This window comes from Alligator sinensis, unplaced genomic scaffold (genome assembly GCF_000455745.1).
Source record: "Alligator sinensis unplaced genomic scaffold, ASM45574v1 scaffold225_1, whole genome shotgun sequence".
Taxonomy (NCBI): domain Eukaryota; kingdom Metazoa; phylum Chordata; order Crocodylia; family Alligatoridae; genus Alligator; species Alligator sinensis.
This window is the reverse complement of record NW_005842180.1, coordinates 896,376-920,665: the sequence shown is the minus strand read 5'-3', so window position 1 is coordinate 920,665 and position 24,290 is coordinate 896,376. Positions and strand designations below refer to the sequence as shown.

The 24,290-nt window shown below is 41.8% G+C and overlaps 1 protein-coding gene across 2 annotated transcripts in view; it reads left to right on the top strand.

Annotated features, from left to right (window-relative positions):
- MCC (MCC, WNT signaling pathway regulator) overlaps positions 1-24,290 on the top strand; it is a 362,568-nt gene that overhangs the window by 239,817 nt on the left and 98,461 nt on the right. For both annotated transcript variants that reach the window (XM_014521105.2, XM_006026174.3), the window contains 2 exons: positions 6,619-6,732; positions 22,379-22,521. In XM_014521105.2, the coding sequence (XP_014376591.1) occupies positions 6,619-6,732; positions 22,379-22,521 (257 nt within the window). The remainder of the gene's footprint in view (positions 1-6,618; positions 6,733-22,378; positions 22,522-24,290) is intronic.

The window sequence follows — 24,290 nt, the reverse complement described above, 5'->3', positions numbered from 1 at the left end:
AAGATAATTTAGAGATGGGTCATAGAAAGTAGGGTTGGAAGGGACCTCAGGAAGTCATCTAATCCAGCATCTTTCCTCTCCCTTCAGAGCAGGATTATCCCTATCTAAACCATCCTAAGGCAAGGGAGAGGTGCATTTTATAGGCTAACTGAAAAGGCACTTTTATCTGGCCCGTGGGCACCCACCAACAAATGTGCTCTGCCCAGCTCTCCTGTCCGTAAAGGTGGGAGCGAGGCACCCACTTCTACACACCCCTGCCAACCCTATTGCACTTCACTCCCACCCTCACAGGTGGAAGGGCCTGCCCTGGCCAACACGCAGCCTCCAGGTAGGGCTCCTGCTGCCCCTGCTGCAGCCACTCCATGGGAACCTGCTCAGCTTCCCAGGTATCCTGTTCGCTCTGGGCAAGAGGTGGGGTAGAGGGGTGGAGAGGCAGGGGAACTGCAGCTGGGCAGGAGCGTGGGGCTGGGGCTGGCGGCAACTTGACTGGGCAGGGTGTGGTTGTGAGGGAGGGTGTGGGGACACCCCACACACTCCCCCACATTGCGAACAGCCCCCATTGCCGGCAGCAGCAGCAGGCAGGGGTGCTCAGGGTGCTTATGCCTGGTGCAGGCCCTGGTGGCCAGCCAGGGCATGGCTCTGGCCAGTGCTGCACACAGGGGCGAGGAGCACAGGCTGCCCAGCCAACACTATCACAGGGGCTCCGCGCAGCGCACCTGCACTCGCACCAGGGGAAACCCTACGCTGGAGCCAGCTGCCTTTCCCACCCCCTGCCACAGGTCCCCGGACTCCACAGGGAGTGGAGGGAGCCTTGCCCCCTGCTTACCCACGGATTCCAGGGACCTGCGGCAGGGGGTGGGGAAGACAGGGTTCCCCTGGGTGCGAGTGCAGGATCTGCCATCGCACTCTGCAGAGCCCCCACGATAGAGTTGGCCGGGTAGGCTGAGCTCTTCGCCTCCATGCCCAGCGCTGGCTGGAGCCATGCCCTGCTGAGTGCCAGTGCCCTGAACACCCTGACCTGCTACTGCTGCCAGCAGTGGGGGCTGCGCATCATGTGGGGCAGTTTGTGGGGATCCCCACACCCCCCACTCTCCCTCATACCCCACAAATGTCACACACCCACACCTTGTCCCCACAACCCCCACCAACATATACACACACCCTGACATACCTTATGCTCCACCACACACACAGACACCCCCCCCACACACACACACACCTCACCATACATATATATACACACACACACACACACACACACACACACCCCTTTCTGGGGAAGCAAAGGGAGGAACTTCTGGTGGCAAAGGTCAGGGGTTTGCGGGTGGGGCTTCTGGTCCCAATAAGGTGACTGGGGGCAGGGCAACAGTTAGGGGGTGGGACTACCACCAAGGGGCGGGGCTACCCATATGGCCCTGGACAGCTCACCAAAGCTCGTTCAGTGGCTCTCCAGCCAAAATAATTGCCCACCCCTGTTCAAGTACTAGTTGGTACAAATACTAGTCTGAAATTGCATTCACTCAAAAGAATTTACCACATTGAAGTAAGGTGTTAGAAACCAAGGTGAAATTACCTAGTCTTTGATTGAATTGCAAAAAGAAAATAAATATATATAGTGAAAAGATACCACCTTTCAGCATTGATGGTTTCAAGTCTTACTAATAGCACAGATGAGGAAATCTGTTTTTTTTAATGTGATTTTTAAATTAAGCGTCCTCTTATCCCTTACCTTTTATTCTTGTGTATGAAAGCTGTTGGGCTAGTACAGGCAACCCCTGCTTTGCGCTCTTAATTGGTTCCCGAAAAACCAAGCATTCAGTGAAATAATGTTGAGCAACACCTTTTTTTTTTTTTTTTTTGACGAACCAACGTGGCAACACAAAAAATTGGCACTAAATTGTGCAATGAGGCTGCACGCCATTGATGCACTGTGGTGCTAATGTACGCTCCTTGCTGCCATCTGTACAATGCCCATGAGCATCATAACAAAACTCACTGAGTGCTAAGTGGAATTAGGTATCAATGTAAAATGAGCATTATAGTGAAATAGCGCTAAGCAAAACAGCATTAAGTGGGGGCTGCCTGTATTTAATTAGAAAAGTAGTTGTTGATTATTGAATTACAATGTGTAAAAAAGATGTTTCCTTATTTACTTATGTAACAGCAGTTTATGTAACTTAAAGAATTGTAGCTGTTATTTGAACTGTAGAATGAGGGCAGTGCTTAACGATGATAGGAGTTCCATGAATCTAATGAGCCAAATCGTGATCTGTGACAGCGGGTCAAAACACTGGAAAGACTTTTCTCAAAAACATTTCCCACTTTATTTTTGTTAAACGTGTAATGTTAACTTGTGAAATACTTGAGAATTAATGTCAAGAGCCAATTAGGTCTCTCAGAAAAGTGCACAAATAGATGTAGAGGAGTGACTAGTGCCATAAGAGTGAACAAAGAAAATAAATGTAGTGCTTGAAAAATCAACTCCCCTAAACCCCTCTGGCAAGTGGAAAAAAAAGGCATTTCCCCAAAAAAGGTCCCATGGTACCAAAGAGGCACAAATTCTCTAGCATTTAAGCTTTAATTTAAAATATATGCATGTGTAATATGTATGTACGTACATACACACCCCCACGCTCTACAGTAAATATATTATTGAGGCTGTGAAGTCAAGCATAGAAAGAGCCAGAATTAAAGTTTTTACACAATCATACTTTGCTCCTTGGCATGTAGACATTATGATGTCCTCTTTAATAAAATGTAACAAAACCTTTAGATGCACAAATAGATTTCTATTACTTGAATTGACAGAGTGGTTCATCATCACACTAGTACTTTCTCTTTTTTTATCTGGACCAGTCCCATAGAGGGGTTGGGACACCGCCTTAGTTATCAGACATTTGCTGACAACAAAAGAAGGGTGAGACCTGGGGAAAAACTTCAGGTTTCCTTTCACAACCTGGAAATAAATGTTCATTACTTGGCACAACCTGTTTGCCTCTGAGTCCTGCCTCTGTTTCGGTTCCATTATTCTTGCTTACCTTGCTCCATTTTGCACTCTGCATGGTACCCTTTTGGCCTTTCTGCATTTGAGTCAGTCATCTTTATACTCCATGCTTCATCCACATGGCATTGCTACCACAGGAGACAGGCTCCCTTTTCTCAATTCAAATGCTCAAATGTAACAAAGCCCATAGTTACAGTTGCAAGGGAACATACTCAGGGTAGTAGGAATTTAGCCACTTAAATCCAAGTGATCTCTACTCATCATGTGAAACTGCAATTTTTTTAAAAGTCTTTAATAACTTAGCCAGATTTGGGTGAATTTTCCACAATGATGATAAAGGGCATATCCCTGAGACAAGGGCCACCACATGTCAGATTTCAGTTCCCTTCTCCAAAGTATGGGTGACCTAAAGTAAAAAAAAAAAGTCTATGGATTTTTTAACCTGGGCAAGACAGCATCTTTTCCATGGCCGCCTTCTGCCATTTAGTTGGAGCACTGGAGTTGTTGCCTCTGGGCTTCCAGAATTAGACCTCACCTTTATCATTGGCCTCTGGTTAACAGGTGCCTGGTAAATTTTTTTCAATGTTCTAGCAACTAGGACTAGAGTTATAGCAACAATGGGAAAGAAAAAAATTATGGTAGCTTAAGTGAGATGGGAAGCAATCTACTAGTAATTTAACACAGATTCTTGGTTCTGCAGAAGCCTCCCTGATGCTAAAGTGAAGATACTGAAAAGAAATGGGATAGTACCAGGATCAAGTCACCAAGAGAAATCTGTATCCAGAATGAAGGGTAGAGATCCAGACACCGAGGGATGAGGACAATAGTGCTAGAAACTGATTATTTAGAAAGGTGGGTGGGTGGTGTCATGTTCATTGATGTATCTCAGTCCTGGTAATTGTTAGCTGCTGGATACCAGGATCAGTAAAATCAAGGAATGGGTCAGCCAAATTGCTGTATGCTCAGGCCAGCAATGATTGGAATAATTGAAAAGGAGATTTGGGAGAATAATGTAAAGAATTTTGTCAAATGAATGTGAGAGCAGAATCAGACCCAGAGAACTGAAGGGAGAAAAAAATCACAAATGCGTCTCAATCTGCAGGTTAGCATAGAGTTTTGCAGTTGGTGTTGAGATACTGAAGTGCAATCAAGAAAAACCTCTACCAAGGGAACCACATGGTACAGTGACTGGGACCAGGATTCCAAAACTGGGTCAGATTTGGTCAGTGAAAATCAGCTTGGTTTGACCACATCCTAAAAATATTATATATTTCACCATGGCTGGAGGAAGTTATCAAGAACATCCCAAACATTTCACTGGCATAGGCAGTTTTGAAGTGATAATTGAGGTGTACTGGCCCACATATTTGGAAGAGGGGTATATATATAATGCCTTTCCTCAATAGCTGTAAACTGCTCCTTCATAAGTACCAAATCCTTTTGCAGCATTTAAAAAAAATAAGAGACGTTTACAGTTTTATTTTTTTTTAAGCATGTAGCTGTCATGATAGAATTGTGTTTGAACAAAAAGCAGCTGAAGACATCCAGCTGTCAAATGAGTCTCCTCAGCCTCTGACCCAAACTGAAATGAAAACTGCAGCGTTTACAGCTGAAAAATTATGGCAAAAATACTAGTCTCGAAACCGAAACTGACACCTTGAAGTACTCACAATGCTGTATACAAAGGATGCAGTTGCTGGATCCATCTCAGTCTTCCTTTGCAGAAAAAAAACTTTTCATCCCTCCAGACATCTGAGCAGCTGTGGGCTTACTGGTTCCCAGTATTGGATTTGGTGGTTTTTGGGTTTTGTTGTTGTTGGGGGGCTTTTTGGAAGGGGGGTTGTTATAATTTAAATTATATTAGAACCAGACTCATTAACAGTTTGAATGGAGGTAGAACAATACAAATAATATAAAGGAAACCCTCCTAACAAAATGTCAGCCCAGTGAGAAAGAGGAGGAGTTTGGCCTTAAGAGAAAGGTTTGTCTTGGCAACTCAGCAATATTTGCTTTACTAGTTCATCTATTGTGAAAGGTCAGTTTTGTTTTCTCACCCAATATAACTTAGAAGTGTTCCTCCAGTGCTACAAAGATGAACTTCAGTATTACTCGCTGGTTTTTTTCTTAGGCATTTTAGTTGTATTTACCATCATGGGCCCATGATGCATTCTTCCCAGCTATGAACTGGGTAATTGGGAATACAGGAGAAAGTGATGGATTTTTAATGTTATCCAAATAAAAATCTTTTTTGACTCTTCTTAGGGTGTCCATTTGTTCCAATTATCTGAGCCTGTCATCCATTTCCACATGCCATCAGATAGATATGAATTGTCAATTCCACCTTGCAATCCCTACCAGTTTTTTTGGTTCTTCTCTTCCATTCTGGGTGCTTTCTCAATCTTTTGGTTTAGCTACTAATAGCATATTCTCTGGTACTTGTGTGCACTGCATTTTAATTTCTAGTATTCTAATTGGAGATTATCATATTTGTTTATACAAGAGTAAAATGCAGAAAGCAACAGCCCTGAGACAGCAGACCTAAGTTGCAGATTCAAAGGAGTATCCAAAAGTGTTTGGAATCAATATCTTGAAATAAACTGTGTTTAGTCACCAAGCTACAGTTTTTAAGGCAGCTGCAGGTTATAAAGCAGTGATTGTCATCCAGGCTGCCTTGAGATCCTTTCAGGGGTACCATGGGGTACCAAGCAATGGTAGCACTGTTAAGTATGCAGACATGTTTCTCAAGATATGCCCAGAGACTTCAAATAGGAATCCATAGCGTTAAAACCATTCTACCCTGTTGTGGTCTTTCTGAGTTCTTTGCAGCAGAAAAATTGCTTTACTATTTATCTGCAGTCAAAAAACAAGTGAAAACTAAAAACTGGCAATTTCTGAGGTTGCCTTGAATCAAAAACTGTTAAGAACCACTGTTATAAGCACATATTTGTCATTAGTATAATTATTTAATTCAAATAAAATATCAAAAGAGTGAAATGCAGTTTGAGTCCTTCTGTTGAACTTCTGTAATTTTACTTGTTCAGACTCACCAACAAGAGACCTGGGGAAAATGACAACTTCTGAATGGTAGTAGCTCTGAAGTGGCATTTCTGTTATTTGCAAAGTAACATATCGAACTCTGCTGTATCCCCGTTGTTCTTTCTAGCAAGCTGACAGGCTGTGTTGGAAATCATTCAGGTGGTTAAAGCATATTCCACCTTCCTTTAGAATACAAGACTTTGAGCCAGCATTTCAGGGGGGGTTTTCATAACAAGTCTCTGATCTAGCTTCTGCGGAGGTAGTGTTGAAAAGCTAATATACCTAGACTTTAAGCTATATTATGCTGCATTATATTTATTTTGGCGAGGTGTATGTTCGTATGAGGAGCTTATGTAAAAAGTGGAGAGTTCCAGGCATTTCTTAATGTGCGGATTATTTTTACTAGTTGATTATTTTTAAACGTTGTTCTGGTTACCTCTTGGTTCTGAAGTGGGAATGCCCACAGTAGTCAGTGTATACAGAAGACCCATTCCTATTCTATTTATCTAAATTATGTCCAGATCTGGTATTTTATAAGTGGTATAGTTTAACCTGGATATATTTTGATTATTTTACAGCTCCATTTAGCAGCCCTGGCATCACTAAAAGGAGACATAGTGGAGCTTAATAAACGACTGCAACAAACAGAAAGGGAACGGGACCTGTTGGAAAAGAAATTGGCAAAGGCACAGGTGAGTGGTGGCTGAAGATGCTGAAAATGGGCTATTCAAAGGTTGTTTTTTTTCCCCTTTCAAACAGAAAAAGAGAGTAAAATGCACTGTAACACAAACATGAAGAATTTTTTTTTTTGCCACAGATTTTATTCATTTAAGTTTGTATGTTCTAATGGCATAACTTGAGCTAATTGAATTATTTCTTGAACTTTTTTGGTTCAAAGCCAGCATAAATAATCAGAAGTAATAGGGACTGTTTTAAAATAGATTAGAAAATATAAATAGATGCAAGATCTGATTGGCTTGAGTGACTAACCGTGGAGCCTTTAACTTCTTGGTCAATACAAATCCAGCCAAGATTAGTAGTGATCAAAAGTCATTGTTACTCTGTAGTTGCTCACTAGTCCGGGAGAAATGATTTGACTGTCTCCAGTCAAGTTTGTAATGGGCAGGTTTCAACATCAATATGATCACCCTTATAACTGATGCTCAGTAAAGAAGCCAAAGATTAAATAGGAATAAGATCTGAACTCTTAAAAAATATTCTTTCAGAGCAGAATAAAGACAAGCAGAGAAAGGGTGTGATAACATTTGAACTATAGCTTTCTGTGTTGCATGTCTTCTTTAGGTACGGAACATTTGTCTGCAAAGGCTATTGTTCTTACACATTTCATATACCCTCCATTGACTTAAATATAAAAATGTACTCAATTTCTTAGAGTTTAGCGCCAGAAGGGGCCATTAGATTATCTAATCTGACTCTGAATATGTCACTAGTTGTTAAGTATTTCATCCAGTTACCCCTGTATGGAACCCAGGAGCTTGTGTTTGGCTAAGGGTTGTCATCCAGTCTTGATATGAAGACATCACGAAGTTGAGATGCCATCATTGGTAGTTTGGAACTAATAACCCTCACTGTTTAGGAAAACGTTGTGCCTAATTTCTAATTTGAATGTGGTTTTAAATCCCAGATGTTGGTTTTTGTTGCACCTTTTCCACTAGATTAGAGTCCTTTAATAACCAGCATTTTTTTTCCCATGGTGGTACTTAGTTTCAAATAATAATTTTTATAAGGTAAATGAATAGAGATACAAAGAGTTCATATTCCAGCATGGGCAACTGGTGCCACCTTACTTGGCGCGCGGGGGCGGGGGAGGGCGGGATGTGCCCCCCCAGCAACCAGTCAGGACTGGGGGCGGGGGATACCACACAGCTGATCCCGCCGACTGTGTGGGTGGTCCCTCCACGGCCAGTCTCACTCGCTGGCTTCTGGAAGTGGCTGCAGCGCTCCCACTCCCTGGCTGGCGCTCGCAGGGGGGGGCACCGGCACTCCCGCTGGCCCCCCCTGCCCATCACCTAAGTGCAGAGCATGGCCTGTCAAGGGGTGCAGCAGCGCTCTCAGGTTGCATGTCACCCCTTTGCATTGCCACTGTATTCCAGGGCTTTTTCTCCAGCCCTTGAATAATTTTTCACTGCTCTATTTTCATACTCTCCAAGTTCTTCAACCTTCTTTTAAAAACAACAGTAGAACTGTACCCACAGTTCTGTATTTTAGGAGTAGTCTCATCATAGAGCAGTGGTTTTTTTTAGAGTCAAGGCACCCCTTGTTAGACTCAAAACACTTCTCAGAAAATGCCGTCACTTTGCTTTCGCTCATTTTTAGACTACAGAAAAATAATAAAGTAATTATTCTGTGGCAGAGAACTCAAAAAGATCAAAACAAGTCAGAATGTTTTTGACATGGTAGATACTTATTTAGGGAAAATCTCTGGGTTCATCTTGTGAATTGTATAGGTTTTCATGTCTAACGGTGCTAATACTGCACAGCACCCCATGGCAGTTTTAATAGGGACATGTGGTAGCGTAGGATGCCATAGCACCCTGGTTGAGTATCACTGGCATAGAGAGGTAAAATCATCTCCCTACTCTTTATTCCCCCCATTTATATACCCAAAGTTCACAATAATCCTTTTGCCACAGCATCTCTATGGGAATTCACATTGATCATTCCGATCCCTAAAATTCTTCTGAGTTTGCTGCTTCTCAAGAGAGTCCCCCATTCTGAGATACAATTTGATACAAAAGTGTGCCCTTTGTTTGAATGGGGATTAATTTACCAAGCTGTTCAGGCATTCTTTAAGTCTCCCCTGCCCTTATTACTATTTACTGCTTCTTCCAATCTGGCATCTACAGATTTTGCCATAGTTTTATGTTTACTTCCAGATCCTTGATAAAATAATTGAATGGCTTTGGGCTTAATATCAATGCCTGAGCGACCCCATTCGAAACACCACCATAAATGACGATTCCCTGTTGGCATGTACCTTTTTTGATTTGGTACTTAACACACATTAAATGCATTAAGGTTTGGCTTTCATTATGTTATATAGTACTAATTTTTTAGATTTTTGTATATGTATGTATGTATGCTTGCTTGCAGTGAAGATATATTTTTGAATTTATATCACTGCAGTTTTTATTTGCATGACCGCATCCTGTGATGTCATAAATGCATATAACTGCTGCTGGAGAACTACAAAAATGAAACCCTGCTGGTTCAGCTTCACCCATGGAAATTAAACTAGCTGCATGCTGTGCTATATTTTGTTTAGGTTCATAAGCCTGTCAATTAAAACGGGAATAAATCTGTGTTGCTACCAGGCCAAGCGTGAATACTTAGCAGCAGTGTCTCAAATGTTTGTTGCAAGCCCTCTCTGTAGAGGTCTATTAGGGCATTTTTACACATGCTCCGGCAGGTGTGTGTGCGGGAGGACACTTTAACAAGTGAGCCACCATAATTAGAAGTGCCTGATCATCATGTGCATCAGCATCCTTGTACTGAAAAAATGGTGGTGAGGCACTTTAAAGCTTGTCCAACAAGCACTAGGTCAAAGTGCCCCACTGCCATTTTTCAGTATGGGGACACTGATGCACGTGACACTAGAATCTGGTGGAGCACATTCATTTCCATGCTCCAGCAGACTCGATTAATCGAGTCGCTCCGAAGCACTGGATTTCCAGCAGGTTGGAGCAGGCTCCCTGCACCTGTATAGTAGCCCTTATTGACTAAATTTGATCAACAGGGCTGCAGGTTGCTTTTGCTTGCTATTAGGCATTCATTAAGGATCAGTTCAATTGCATTTTGTAACTCCAGTTTGCAAAAGTGCCAAACAATAAAAGTTGCATGTCCTTTTACATTGAGACCTTTTTTTTAGTATGAGAAAGATAGTAAGAAATTGAGGAAAGATGAGGAATAATCTGACGTTAAGAATTTCCAGATTGTGTCAGGTGAGTGGTCTATTTTAGAAGTGGTCAGTCTTTGTACATATACTGTAAGTGGCATAGGCAGCCTCTTTGTGTGGCATGCGATTGATCAGGGGGGGAGCAGGGAACACAATGGTAGGGCAGGTTGAAGAAGGCAGAGCAATGGATCAAGCAGAACGCAGAAAGCACAGTAACAAGTCGAGCAAGGGAAGAGGTTCAGAGGGGTACTGGGGGAGTGTGCAGGGTTTACCTTGTGCCATGTCTGCCAAGAAGGTTGGCTCCCACTGGTCTATCTAGTCAAGGTTCTTACTCACTGTCAGAGGGCAATGAAAGAAACCCTACGTCCATGACAGTCTTTTTACCAGGGAGGGTTTACCTGCCTTGTTTGCCTTTAGCAAAAACTCTGTCATTAACTGTTTAATGTCTGTAAAGTGTTATGCGAATGTGAAATATTTGGCTGTTGATCCTAGGGAGTCCTGAGAACTGTGTAAACAGCATAAGAGTAATAAAGTTTAGTGTTTCTAGGGGTAGTGCCAACTTGCATTTCATCCAAATGTATATTTTGCAAAAACCAGAAGATCAATTGAACTGTTTATATGGAATTTTAAGAATCCAACCAAAACAGTTTTTAAAGCAAATAAACCATCCTCCGCAGTAATTAGGAGCCAAATGTTATGACATTGTGTTGGGTCAGGAGAGCCAAAGGATGAAATTGACCCAAAAGAATAGATATAGATGAAATTTAAACTAATAGGTCCATATGCATTGCCATGGTGAGGATTTCCAAAAGCAAAGAAACGCAACAGGCGAGGAACGTGTTTTTCTAGTTGTAATAATTTGTTTAGGTTTTCTAGTTGTAATAATTTGTGGTAGTATTAGTAATATAGGTAAAACCACTATAATGTAGATAATACTCTTTCTGTTTTATTAAAAAAAATAACCCGCAACAAAACATGGACCAGATTCTGAATTGTGTCCATTAGGAGTCTGTGCCCAGGAGGTACAGGGCAAATTCTGTGCTGACCCCAGGGAAAATCAGAGCAGCCAAGAAGGTTGGAGGCAGTTTTTGAAAGGTTTTTAGCCATGCTGGTTTAGAGTCGGGCAAAGTGCAGAGGGGATTCGCATGTTTATAGACTAACTAAATCAGAGATGTTACAGCGTACACTTTTGTAAGCAGAGGGCTTACCTCAGCAAATGCTGTGAAGGGACTGCAGAAAGCAGAGCTACTAAATAGAAAGGAGTGATTAGAATACAAAGCATAGGAAAGGGGGGAGGAAAAAGGAGAAGGCACTGCAGAGAGAGGCAAGGTGGGTAGGAGAGTGAAAAACAAAGTAGGTTAACCCACTAAGGGACAAGGGGTTTATAAAAGTTCAAAGTAATGGGATAAGCATCCATAGTCTCAGATTAAACCATACTTAACACAATCCTGTCTGTGATGATTTCTTGTTTTGCAGTTTCCCATACATTTTTAAAGTTTTGTTGGCTAAGAACAGCTACTCTGAGGTCAGCAATGGAATGTCCAGGGAGGTTTAAGTGTCACCCAGGGGTGCCACCCTGCTTCAGAGTGTTTGAAAAGTAGTCTCTGCCCCCTTATCCCTCCCCTAAAATAAACACCACAGGACATGCACCTACAAAGAGGACTGTGGGGAAAAATAGATCCCTTATCATGATGCCAAAGGAAGAGAGAAAATCCATTGTTCTGTGGGGGCATTCTCCTTTGGTTATTACTGCCTTCAAATAGCTGGAGTTCCTTAAAGAGCACATGTAAGTGCTCTAAAGTGCTTTATAATTGGTCCCCAGATTTCTGCTGAAATATTTTTGGACCAAAAAATGGTTTTCCACTAAATGTTTTTTTCATGAAGCTTCCACATTGTGTAGAACATGTTGTTTTCTGATAAAAACCCCAACATTTTAAAAATGGAAGTTTTTAACTTGTAAAGCTGCAGGGATTCCTTGTTGTAGGGGGAGTTATAGTCTGACTACTTTGTGATTCTTCCCCGTGTTCTGTATTCCCCAGCTAAATACCAGCTGTCTCCCATTTTTCTCTCCAAAGGACAGATAAAAGATCCAATGAATTGTTGGACTTAATCCTTTATAGAGATCAAAACACTAATAAAAGGGGATTAAAGTCACATGTTTATTTTATTTGAAGTTGTGGTGGGTGTGGAGGGTATTGCAAAAGATGATGGAAATAAGGAGGCCATATTAAAAAATATAAAGTAAACATGATCCATCATGACCATTCTTGCAGTCCTCCTGAGCTGAGTATGCCTAAAACATGTTTTCTTCTTTGTTTGTATTCCCTTCACTTTGATTTATTATTAACATTAGCATTCAGTTCTTCATACAAACTCTCAACCTTGGAATTATTTTTTCATCTTTTTCTTCCCCTCTCCACCATTCTTGTCCTCATCAAAACCTGACACCTCTAAAATGTATCACTTCATCAATCTGAATAGTTGCCACATGGGGCCAAGAAGGAATGTTTTTCTCCTGTTGCATATCACAGGGTATTTTTTCACTGGACACTGGTTGCAGCCAAACTGGGGATTTTGATTAGGGTGTGCTAAGTGTTCTGCTGGGACTAAAACCTAGAGATTTCTGGCTAGAAGGTCTTGCCCTTCTGCTTAGGATCAGACAGATCACTATATTTGGGGTCAGGAAGGAATTTTACCCTGTGGTCAGATTGGTACAGAGTAGGCATTGTTTTGCCTTCTCTGTAGCAGAGGGCTTGACCCTCTTTCTTGGATCTCTCAAGTGTGTTTTGATAACATTTGCAGCAGCAGGACATGGACAGTCATTGTCCCCCTCCTTTACCTGTGGTAGGTTAGGTTGTAGATTTAGTAATAGATTAGACAAGGATTTGTATGGGATGATTTGGATAAGGATGCTGCTGCTTCAGGCTGGGAATTGGACTAGACAACTTCCAGAGGTCCTTTTCACTCCTACTGTCCTATAATTATGTGATTCAAAAGTTCACCGGGCATACATTGCAGACATAGAGCAAATAGATGAATGACTAGGAATCTTTATTTAAAGGGACTGAAGAATAGCATTTGAATTACCATAATGAGACATATTTAACCAATATAGAACCACTTCTCTGGGCTTTCTTTCAGCTCAGTCAACATCTCAGATATGCATCAGAACAGATGACTGCTGTGGCATATCATTATTAAACTCACTGTTGTAGTTGCAGTGTCTCCAATGGGTCTATGGCTCATGGGAGAGAAACATTAGTGATTTTGGAGACCATCAGAGTATAGGTGTGTTTAAAAGCTATGAGAAGAGGTAGGGTCATTGGAAGACAAGAGTGTAGAGAGGAAAGACTTGGTCCCTGAATTGTTCTGTTTGCTATCTCCAAAATGAAGAAACGAGGAGGAAAAATAAGAGGTGAGATCAGCAGTACAGGGACAGCAAACACGAGAAGAAAGAGAGAGAAGTTGTTTAGAATTTATATAAAAAGGAGAAATTTGAAGGTTTAGCGGAGTGAAGAGACGGAAGCCTGATTACAGGGATGGGATCAAATGGCAAACAGGAAGGAACAAAATGGGCACACAGAACAATGCAGTGCCATGCAGTAGTACCCAAGCTAGCCAGGATACTAGAAGCAGTATAGTCATGCAGTAAAAATTCAGATCAGTCTCCTGCCATATTTATCAGTTCCATTTCTAGCTATAATACCTTCCCTTTTGTTTCTTTCGGTTTTTTCCCCATGTTGTTGTTGTTGTTGCTTATATTTGTTCTACTATTTGTAACTCACTGCATTCTGAAACAACTGATATCCATTGCCCTCTTTCTTGCTGCTGTTGACAACAGGCCTCCTTTTGGGCATCTGTACATGAGTGCAGAGGCTGGAATTCTCGCCTGTTTAATTCTAGTCTGACTAATTGAGTCTGTTGGAGTGAGGCAGTTGCCATGCCCCAGGAGCCTCTTGCACGTCATGTATCAGCATCGCCATGCTCAAAAATGGCAGTGGGGATTAAATGAGCTTTAGTTCAAGTGCCCCACCACCTTTTTTAAACATGAGGATGCTGATACAGGGGGTGCAGCAGCACTTTAATTAGAGTGGCTCTCGGAGCTGCTCTAATTAAGTACCACCTCCCACCCCCGGAGTATGTGTAACCGTGGCCTTTGTCTGCTATTGTCAGCATGAGACCATTTGCTTCCAAGGTTCAGTGACTCTTCTAGAAGCATTTTACCATTCCAGAGACCAGCTTCCCCACTCCTTAGATGGCATGTTGTCTGTTGCCATATCCTATGCCTCAGATATCCCAATTTATCTTGTGTGACTTTTGACTTTCAGCACAGGCAGCAAGAACAGGTACCTCACCTACTACATCCCCATCCATGGATCTCCTAAATCTGCCTTGCTCTCTCTGCTCCTCACATGTCCCTTCTTTCTTATGCCACTACTAATAACTTTTTGTAAATAGTTCTACAAACTACTGCACATCCTAACTAACACTAAAAAAACCCACTCAGCCCTCTTGTATCCAAAACAAAAAAGCACTTCTCTATCTCTGACGTGTAACCTACAGTAAATGATACAAAACGAATGAAGGTCCACTTCTGGTTTTGATTTAAACCAAGCTATAATGCATGGCCATGCATAGAGTTTACCTACCTCTGCCAAATAGACATTTTTCTTGTTTGAACTCTTATGAAACTAGTGAATTTGAAGCTTTAGAAGGGAGTTGGCTCTGAAGAAAATATTTGCAGAAATCCATAAAACTAAAAATAGGCAAAGCTCATGATGCTCTTGTTTTAACACGCGGCAAAAAGAGAAGCTGAGCTATAAGGATTAAAATATTCATTAAAGCTTGATTAGTCTTCAGTAGCAGAAAAGGGAACACAGAAACTACATATAGTTGAATTTCTATAAATGTTTCTTTTTCCAAAGTTGGTTCGATGTCCCCTCTTCTTTAGGACGGGTAAAAGAACACATTTCTAAAGGCCTTCATTGTCAGGATGTGCCATACATCTCAGAGCTTGGCAATTTTGTTATGCTCTTTTTAAAGAAAAATATTGACAGTTGATGCCATGAAAAAAATATATTTGGAAATGAACTGTGGGGGGTTTGAAATTTGAGAATTTCAAGCTACGTACTGCTCCTCTCTGTTCTACTCCTTTGGAAATGCCACAAGCAACCTCACAGTTCTCCACACATGAATTACCCAGCTGTATCAGTACAGTAGTATGCCTTTCTCTGTAAGCTAGACAGAAGAGAAGGTGGAAGAGCAGATGCCTAGAGAGGGGGAAATCCAAAACACTTCATACTGTGTTTTTGGATGAGGAGACTTGACTTCACAAAAGGAACAGCTTTATTTTGTTTTGCTGTGAATGACTTGAAATCAAGACACATTCTGTCATTCAATAAGTGAGCTAAAATCATTAGAAATTAATATTAAAATCCTATATCAATCCTATATTGATGGTATCTCACTCCACTTTAAATTTAAATGCATTTATGGGGTAGAAACAAGCAAATGCTGGAGGGAATGTGGTCATTTGGGAGGATTCTACCACAGGTGGTGGATTTGTCCCGTAATTAATCTGTTCTAGAAGAAGGCTGGAGACATGGTGAGGGAAATGCCAGGATGCAAATGAGCAGCTAACTTCTTAGCATTCGTATGGATCCATCCTGCGAACTCTGCAACATGTAAGTGTCATAAGGAATTGATTACTAATTGTCTAGCAGCTGCAAAAATTAGTTGCAAAAGCCTGGAAGAGAATTAACACCCCTGAGATCACAGCCTCATTAAAAAAGTTTGGAAAGTTTTAGGAATGGAAAAGTTGTCCTATCAAGTCAGTGTTCTACAGGGGAGAAGGCAAAATGATGCTTGCTTGGAAATCTGGTGGAAATTTTTGGAAGAATCTTCTATTGTCTCTAAACCAGAAAATTTGAGAAACTTTGTTTAATATTGAAGTGCAAGTTTTATGAGCTAACGCTAGTTTGGAATAAATTTGAGATTTGGGCATAGAGATGAGTGGAGAATGGTAGGATTTGCATTGTGCAGAGTTCTGGGGAAGAAGAGGGAATGTCAGGCAGGATGAAAGTAGCTTAATAAATAAAAATGTCTGACATCCTACAATCCCACTCAGTTTAAAACGTTCTTTTGTTTGGACAAAAATGTTAGTTCTTTAGAGCCTGCCAGGCAGGTGTTGGTTTTTTGGTGTGTATGGGCTTTTTTAAAACTAATTCAGGTCATGACTTGTGCTCTTCCGTAATTATTTTGTTACTGGAATTACTTCTACTTCATGAAGGTGCCTGAGGCTCTGGGGGTTTGTTACTATAGCACTGATGTTAGGATTTGGTCTAATCTTCTAACTGAGTGCAGTAAGGGTAACACAAAGGATGAGGCTGTTACTGTTTTGTGTATGGTAGGTTTCTATGCATTAATAGGCAATGACACTCTTTTGCTGAGCTGGTATCCTGGGGCTGAAATATTTTCTCTTATCCTCTCACTTCATAGTCTTGATACTCTGGTGGTGGTTTCATGTTGTGTCTCTCTTATACGGAAGATGAGACTAAGACGCAAAGGTGTTCTCAGACATGGTAAATTGATTCAATGAAGCAACTTGTAGTTTGTCCCAGAACAAGGTTAGCTTGCTTAACCTAAAAACTTTACCAAAATTACTTTTTTTCTGGTACCTGGTCTTCAGTTGCAACCCCATTCAGGAATCTGTGGCTTGTTCTTGTACTTTCTCTGCAATGCCCTTAAATGTCAGTCAGGCAACTAGATATGAGGCCAGAACAAAGCTGAAGAGAAAGGGGGGAGTCTGAGTCACGTCATAACTGTAAAGTTGAAGATGGATTAAAAGGACTAAATACATACATCTTGGCTAGGAAAGGATGAGGACATGAAAAATCTTGTGATATTTGAAAGATGTAAACAATGAGGTGAAATACTTTAGCATAATGAAATGATATTTAATAACAACAGACTTGAATGAGCAAAGGGCAGTTTTAGATTGAATATTAGGAAGTTCATTTTAACATTGAGTGACGCAGAGTAAGTTTGGGCCAAAAGCTGTGTTGTGTGACACAACCTAGGGACAAACACTGAATAGTGGGCAGCAAAACAAATAAAATTCTGGCTTGCATCTACGGATACGTCTCAAGCAAAACCCAAGAATTCATCCTCCTGCTTTACTCAGCCTTGATGAGGCTTCAGCTGGAGTACTGCATCCTGTTCTGGGCTCCACACTATAGAAAGGATGTGGAGAAGCTTGAGAAAGTCTAGAGGAGAGCCACACGCATGATCAGAGGTCAAGAGAACAGGCCTTATGAGGAGAAGCTGAGAGGCATGGGACTCTTCAGCCTGGAGAAGTGAAGGCTCAGGGGTGACTTGGTGGCAGCCTATAAGTATATAAGGGGTGTGCATCAGGAACTGGCAGGACATCTGTTCACCAGGGCACCCCAAGGGAAAACAGGGTTTAACAGTCACAAACTGCTGGAAGACCATTTTAGACATAAGGAAAAACTTCTTTACTGTCTGAGTCTCTGGAGTCTGGAATAGACTTCCCCAAAAAGTGGTGCAAGCATCTACCATGGATACCTTTATGAAACGCCTGGATGCTTATCTTGCTGGGGTGATCTGACCCCAGCTGATGTCCTGCCCCTTGGGACCCGATGATCTTGTGAGGTCCCTTCCGGCCCTAATGTCTATGAAATCTTATGAAATCTATTAAATCCTGGCTGGTAGATAGACTTGATATGCCCTTCCTTCTCTAGATTCTGTGATGCAAAACTGTGTTCCCCACTTTTGAATGCTTTTTAAAGAAGAATCACTTCACCTTTCAGGACACACCAGCCAAGTATCCTTGGGCTTATTTCCCACCAAACCAGCTTGCAGCCTCTCCTAGGGCAGCTTCTCCTAGTGGTTCCTGCTTCTGCCTTTTCTATTTCCACATTTTGTTGCCCCAGTGACCCTTTTAAACAAAACTTGAAATAGTTCCAGTGCACACGTTTCACTGATATCTTTAAAACATTTGTTGCTCTTTGTTGTTCACATTATATGTTTGTCACTATAAAGATTATTGTGAAAAATGGTGCAATGATGAGAGAAGGAAAGCAAGTCTGATAATGTCTGAGAATGGCTAGAGTCCATTAGTGGGAGTCAGTATATCTTCAGTCAAGATAAGGATTATTCAGTTTTTCAGGGCACAGATAAATTAAATCTGTTGTTGTAGGCTTTTTATTTATTGTTAGAAAAATAATTATTAAACACACTATCAGAAATGTCCTTTCAGTTTGTTGTTTTTTTAAACACACACACTGTGCAGATAATTCACTGAACTGGATAATGCTGAGACTGTTTGTGATCATCAAAGTATATCACAGGAAATTTGGTTTAGAAAGGTACAGTAAGCAGCTTTTTCTTTCCATTTTTCCTGCACTTAACCCGTGTCTAACATTTTTGTGAAGCTGTTGGTTTTTTTCTGACACTTTCTACCCAATACTTTTACACTTTGAAAGAAGAGGAAGCTCTTTGGTCAAGTATGAAGGGGGTAAGATGGGGAGAAACTACATTATTTCATGTCAGCAGATAGGTTGTTGCCTTCTTTATGTAATAGCCAGTGTGACCTGAAGGCCAAATATAGCTAATTGGAGTTCCAGGAAGTAGCCCTTAGCTCTTCATCTTTTTTTCAGAAGACCATCTGATAAGCACACTCCCCTTGTGATCCATGTGGCATTACACTTGGTACAAGTCTGAGCCCCTAGTCTAAGAACAAAATTAATCCCATTGTAGAATGGGATGTTGTCTGTGCTTGTGTTAAAGATCTATTTTGTGCAAAGAAAGTAGAACAGCCTTCATTTGGACAGAGACTGCTGTTAAGAACAGTTCTGCCCTTGGCAAATTTTGAACTCATTTACATTCCTGAGTTCTATTTTTCTGTGATAAATATGTATTTACGTTTTAAACTAAATACTATTTGCCCCATCATTACAGCGTGTGGTATGTATCTTGGTTCATTCTTTCTCTTATTTTCCAAAAAATAAATAAATAACAATGTATCCATAATACATGTTTTTATTAATATCCATCGATCAAATTTGAATATTCAGTACTTTGTTAGGAGGGTTGGGGGGAAACCATTGTATGTTTCATGGTAGGGGCTTAGAATAAAAAAGCATGTGGAAACTCTACAGGACCTGGGGAAAGGTAGCAAAAGTTAAAATTAGGACAGTTTTTACTGGAGAAGAATAGGGTCTGAAACTAGTACACCTTTGTGTTGTTAGTGTGTAAAAACACTGAAGTGTTCTCAAGCTCAGCATCAAGTTCCATTTTGGAACAAATTTCATTTATAGGTGATTACCTCAAGCCATAGGTTTTGGACCGAAGAGAATAAGAGGATGTTATGAAAATACTGTCAGACCTTTTAATATAGGAGGTATACATATGTGTGTTTTATATAACATTACTGTACTTGTACTGTATAGAGTGACAATTTTGGGCAAATCACTTTTGGTGTAAAAAAAAAAAGTGCAAGAGTTGCATGTACTGTTTATTTCTGTTCCATTATGTAGGCATTGATTATGTTTGATCAGCAGATGTAATTTTTGCAGTAGCCATGCTTAAATCACTGAGATTTCTTTAACTGGAACACAGTGGACACTATTATGTAAGTGTAGGAGAATTGGCTGATTCCTGCCAGGGAGGAGAAACAGGATGTTAGAAGTCTTGGTCCTCACAGACTGCTGCTGAGCACAGGCCTAAGGAACATGTATCATAGCTGGCTTTGTAATTGCAGTGCATGCAGGTGCTGGCATCTGGAAACAGCGGCAGAAACTGAATTAAAACTCTCTTGGAGACAGCAGGGTTCTGTGAGGCATACAAAAAAACTATAATAGCATGGTGGTTTCATCACTCAAATGAGTAAAGAGTGTAAAATGTAGCGCTTTCAGAGACCCTTCCTTCCTGAAGAGAAGATATGCTTGCTTACAGATTTTCTAGAATTTGTCTATTATTCTAGATACTTACTCCAACCAACTACTCAAGCCAGAATAATAGGGAAGGAGGCAGTGGCCACATCTCCAGTGTCTTGCACTATTCTTCTTCCTGGATCACCTGGTAGAAGACGCTGACACATCTCAAATGTTTAGTTGACTAAGGTGTTTTGCAGCCTGTTGCAATAAACTGCTCTTGTCTGGAATTAGCATTGCTTCTTTTTATGACCATCTTCTAGAATTAATTGACTGCTGCAACTTCATGGCACAGTGTCAAAACATTGTATCAAATTCTATTTGTTTGTTATTGCATTATGTCATTGGGTATGCTTGTACAGCATATTGTAGTGCTATATAGTTCAACCTGAGCTTGTCCTGAACAACTGTTTCATACCAACTTAGGGTATCAGGTGCACTATAGCCACATTTGTGTGGTACTTTGCTTGACCTAATGTACTGTGCTTCTCAGCAGGGCTAATTAGGTAGGGGAAACTCTGCTGCTTTTAGTAGTTGAGTTAGCATAAGTATCTCTATACGCACACCATTGTTCTGTGCTGACATACCATTCTTTGCTGGTATGGGCACTGTGGTAGGCCAGTAGGGGGTGCTCCTGTGTTCAGCCACCCGCCTCACTGCGCCCGACCACCTTCCAGGCTCTGAGTGGGTCCCTGGGAGAGCCTCATGCCCAGCCAACCCCCTTCCTGGAGCACACCCACAAGCCTGGGGGTAATGCTGCTACCACCCAGTCTAGACTAATCTTGGTCCTGGGCCCCCTGGGAAACACAGGCGTAGTAGTCCTTGAGGGGTACTCGACCCACTGCAAGAACTTGGGGTGCTTCCCTAAGTCTGAAGCACAAATAGTGGTCTCCCTTAACTGAATGAGACCACAAGGCATAATCTAGACCCTCTCTAAAAAGTCTGCCATGTTAGGTACAGAGGAGAACTTTATTGATTACAAGGAGTAGGTTTGGAATAAGGTACAAGGTAGAGCAATATCAGAGAAGTACCTTAGAGCAAACACTGGCATGGTAGCCTTTAATCACACATCTGAGTTACTGAAAGCTATATATCTAGTTAGATCTCAAGTAGCTTACTCACAAGTATCATCCAGAGGCAGGTGGAGATTCCCGCTGGAGGTAAGCAATTCATTGACCATGAGTTTCAAGAGAGAGAGTAAGTTTTAGATTGTCTATCCAGCTTCTCTGAAAGTTCTCATCATGGCTGCTGCCCCGTCTCCTGGGCAGTCCTTAACTTATATAGACCTTATGACCTCATTTACCTGATCCAATGAAGGCCAGCAACTGTTGGCTGCCAGCCAACCAGTTTGAAATGCATCACTGGTTGCTGGGTAGACTGGCAGGGTCTCTAGCCCCCAACCCAGTCCTGATGACGTTGCTTAGATTACAGGGGCAGGCAATTATTTCGGACAGAGGGCTGCTTACTGAGTTTTAGCAAGCCATTGAGAGCCGCATGACAGGCAACCAGGGGCAGATAAATATTAATTTTCTAAAATTTTTAAGGGCCTGTGGGCCAGATAGAATGGCCTGGCAGGCTGCATCTCGCCTGTGGGCTGCAGTTTGCCCACCTCTGGTTTAGAACAATAGGGAGTTGAAGCCCCCACCCAGATGTGTGAGGCCAGTCACATAGGCAGAGGGAGCAGGTTTCCCTCTCCCTCAGGAATGTATCCAGCTCAGTTTACAACTCAGGGTTACCTGAAGCTGATGGAGCCAGGGGTGTCTGCCCTCTGCAGTGACCATGGTAACCAAATTGTCAAATTGGTCATCTGCCTGATAGCAGAGTTTGGAGAAAGACAGAGATGGCATTTTGCCACAGGCAGATCCTGCCACAACTACTTTGGTAAAGACATGTTCCAAAGGACAGATCTTGTGACAGCAATTGAGAGAGAGAAACACTGGACATGATATATGAACTGTCTATCATTGTTCAGTCTACGTGACAGCAAGTTGTTGCAGAAATTTGTAAAAGTCACTGACACTAAATAGTAAATGGCAAAGAAGAGAAAAGGAATCATTGCATTGTTACAGGATCCGATGCTGCAGCACAACATCACAGCACAATTATTGCACAGCCTTCTCACATAATTTCTGCTTGTGGTATGTTGAATGGCCCTAGCAACACTGGGAGAGCTCTGAACATCCTGGATGGATAATGATTCTCACCAAGATTCCAACATGTGTTACTCCAGGTTGCTCTGAGCTGTGGGTGACACTTCATGCTGAAGATGAAGACAGCTTCAGCATGCTTTGTTTTGTCCAATGTAAATTAAATCCTTGAGCTACTGACAAATTGCCAGTGTGGTCCAAGGTTGTGTAACTTTTGAGCATTCTTGTATTCCTCCCCTTGTCGAAACTTAATGTTGGGATTGGTAGGTAGGAGGGCTATTTTATATTATCATAAAACTTATATGTTTTCTTTGTGCTTTAGTGTGAGCAGTCTCATCTCATGAGAGAGCACGAAGATGTACAAGAACGAACGACACTGCGCTATGAAGAACGAATCACAGAGCTTCACAGCATTATTGCAGAGTTAAATAAGAAGATTGATCGACTACAAGGAACGACAATAAGGTATTACAGCTTCCTGGGAAGTCTGGCCCAAATTCTTGTCACACATAGTATAAAGTACATGCTGGGCCTGAGTTGGTCGTAAAGTTGGTGCAGTTACATGTGATATAATAGGTATTCAGAGGGCATGGAGGATTGGAAAATGAGTGCTAGGCTGTTGCAAAGTGGGTAGCCCTAACAGGAAAAGAAACTAATAGGAGTGTCAGGTAAAGCAGCCAATCCCTTCTTTTAACTTTCTCTAGTGCTATGCACAGTAGGACTTTAAACCAAATTCATCTTGATATAGAAGCCCAGTTCAAATGTAGTTCACTTGCTTGTATCTGTGATCCTTCCCTTCGCCACTCAGGCTGCATATCAGGAGAGGGAAGCCCTGTGTGCTGGAGCCAGCTGCCTTCCCCACCCCCAAGGAAAGGCACCCAGGGCTTCCTTCCCCTGCTGTGCAGCCCTGGCAGGGAAGGCGGCTGGGTCCAGTGCACACAGCTTCCCTCCCATGCTGTGCAAGTGTGAGGAGTGCCAGCAATACAGACTGCCCAGCAGGGGTCTGCACTTCTTGCTGCAGTGTGTAGTGCTGGCCAGAGCTGCACCCTACTGGGCACGAGAGCCCTGAGCGCCCCCGCCTGTGGCTGCTGCACCATGGGGGGAGTACAGGGGCAGGGTCTACACACCCCCACACCCTCTCTCTCACCCCATAAACCCCACACCCCCACACCCTGCCCCACCACACCCCCACATATACACAACCCCCTAACACCCCCACACCCTACCATCCACACCCACACACCAACATATATCCCCACACACACCCCTAATATACAAGACTAAGAATTTATTTTGAGTTATTATGCAGTCCCCTCTATATACAGTACACAAATACATATCACAACAAAAATATTTTTTTGAAATAAAATTAAAATATGTACTAGTAGGTGTTTGACTTTTTGTGTATGATTTGGGTTTTTTTCTGGTTCTAAGATGGCAAACCCCCCTCCCAAAAGGAGTATTTCTGGGGGGTGGAGGGGGCAAGGAGAGAGACTTCCAGCAGCAAAGGTCAAGGGCTTGGGGGATGGGACACAACTTCCAGTCCCAAGATGGCAACCAAGGGACGGGGCTACCCATGTGGCCCTTGACAGCTCACCAAAACTTGTTAAGCAGCACTCCACCTGAAATAATTGCCCCTGTGTTACAGTAATTCAGTATACTCAGTGAATGTCAGGGTTTTGGGCACCTCTTTTTCAGGATGTTGCTCTATAAGTACAGGTTCTTTCTTTAAATGCATTCTAGATACCATAAGAGGAACATTCTTTTTCTCTATTACATTCTTAACCTATTGCAAGGCAAAGGCCTTTTCTCCCAAGTATGTGACAAAGTCTTCTAGCATTTCCCACTGTTTTTTTCAGGAGCTTAGCTTTTTAAGAGGCAAATGAACTGCTAGGTCCTTAGCCATTTAGATATTTTACACCCACTTTGAAAGTAAAGAGTTGACATCTCTGCAGGAGATGTTTACTTGAAATTCTCTCACGCTAACAATGTTTGGCTTTTCACTTCCTAATTTTTTTTATCTTTATTTATTAACAAATCCAAGTTATCCAAAAACAAATCTATCATTTAAAGATCTATCCCAGCTCCTAAAATATACACAAAGACACATATTTATCTTCATTAATAGTACTATCTTAACCCAAATCAGTGTCCATAGGAGCCTTATGTTCTTTTCTTCCTTTCAGTCTTCCCTCCTTAATTTTAATTGTGTAATCTATATTAATGTGTGTTTA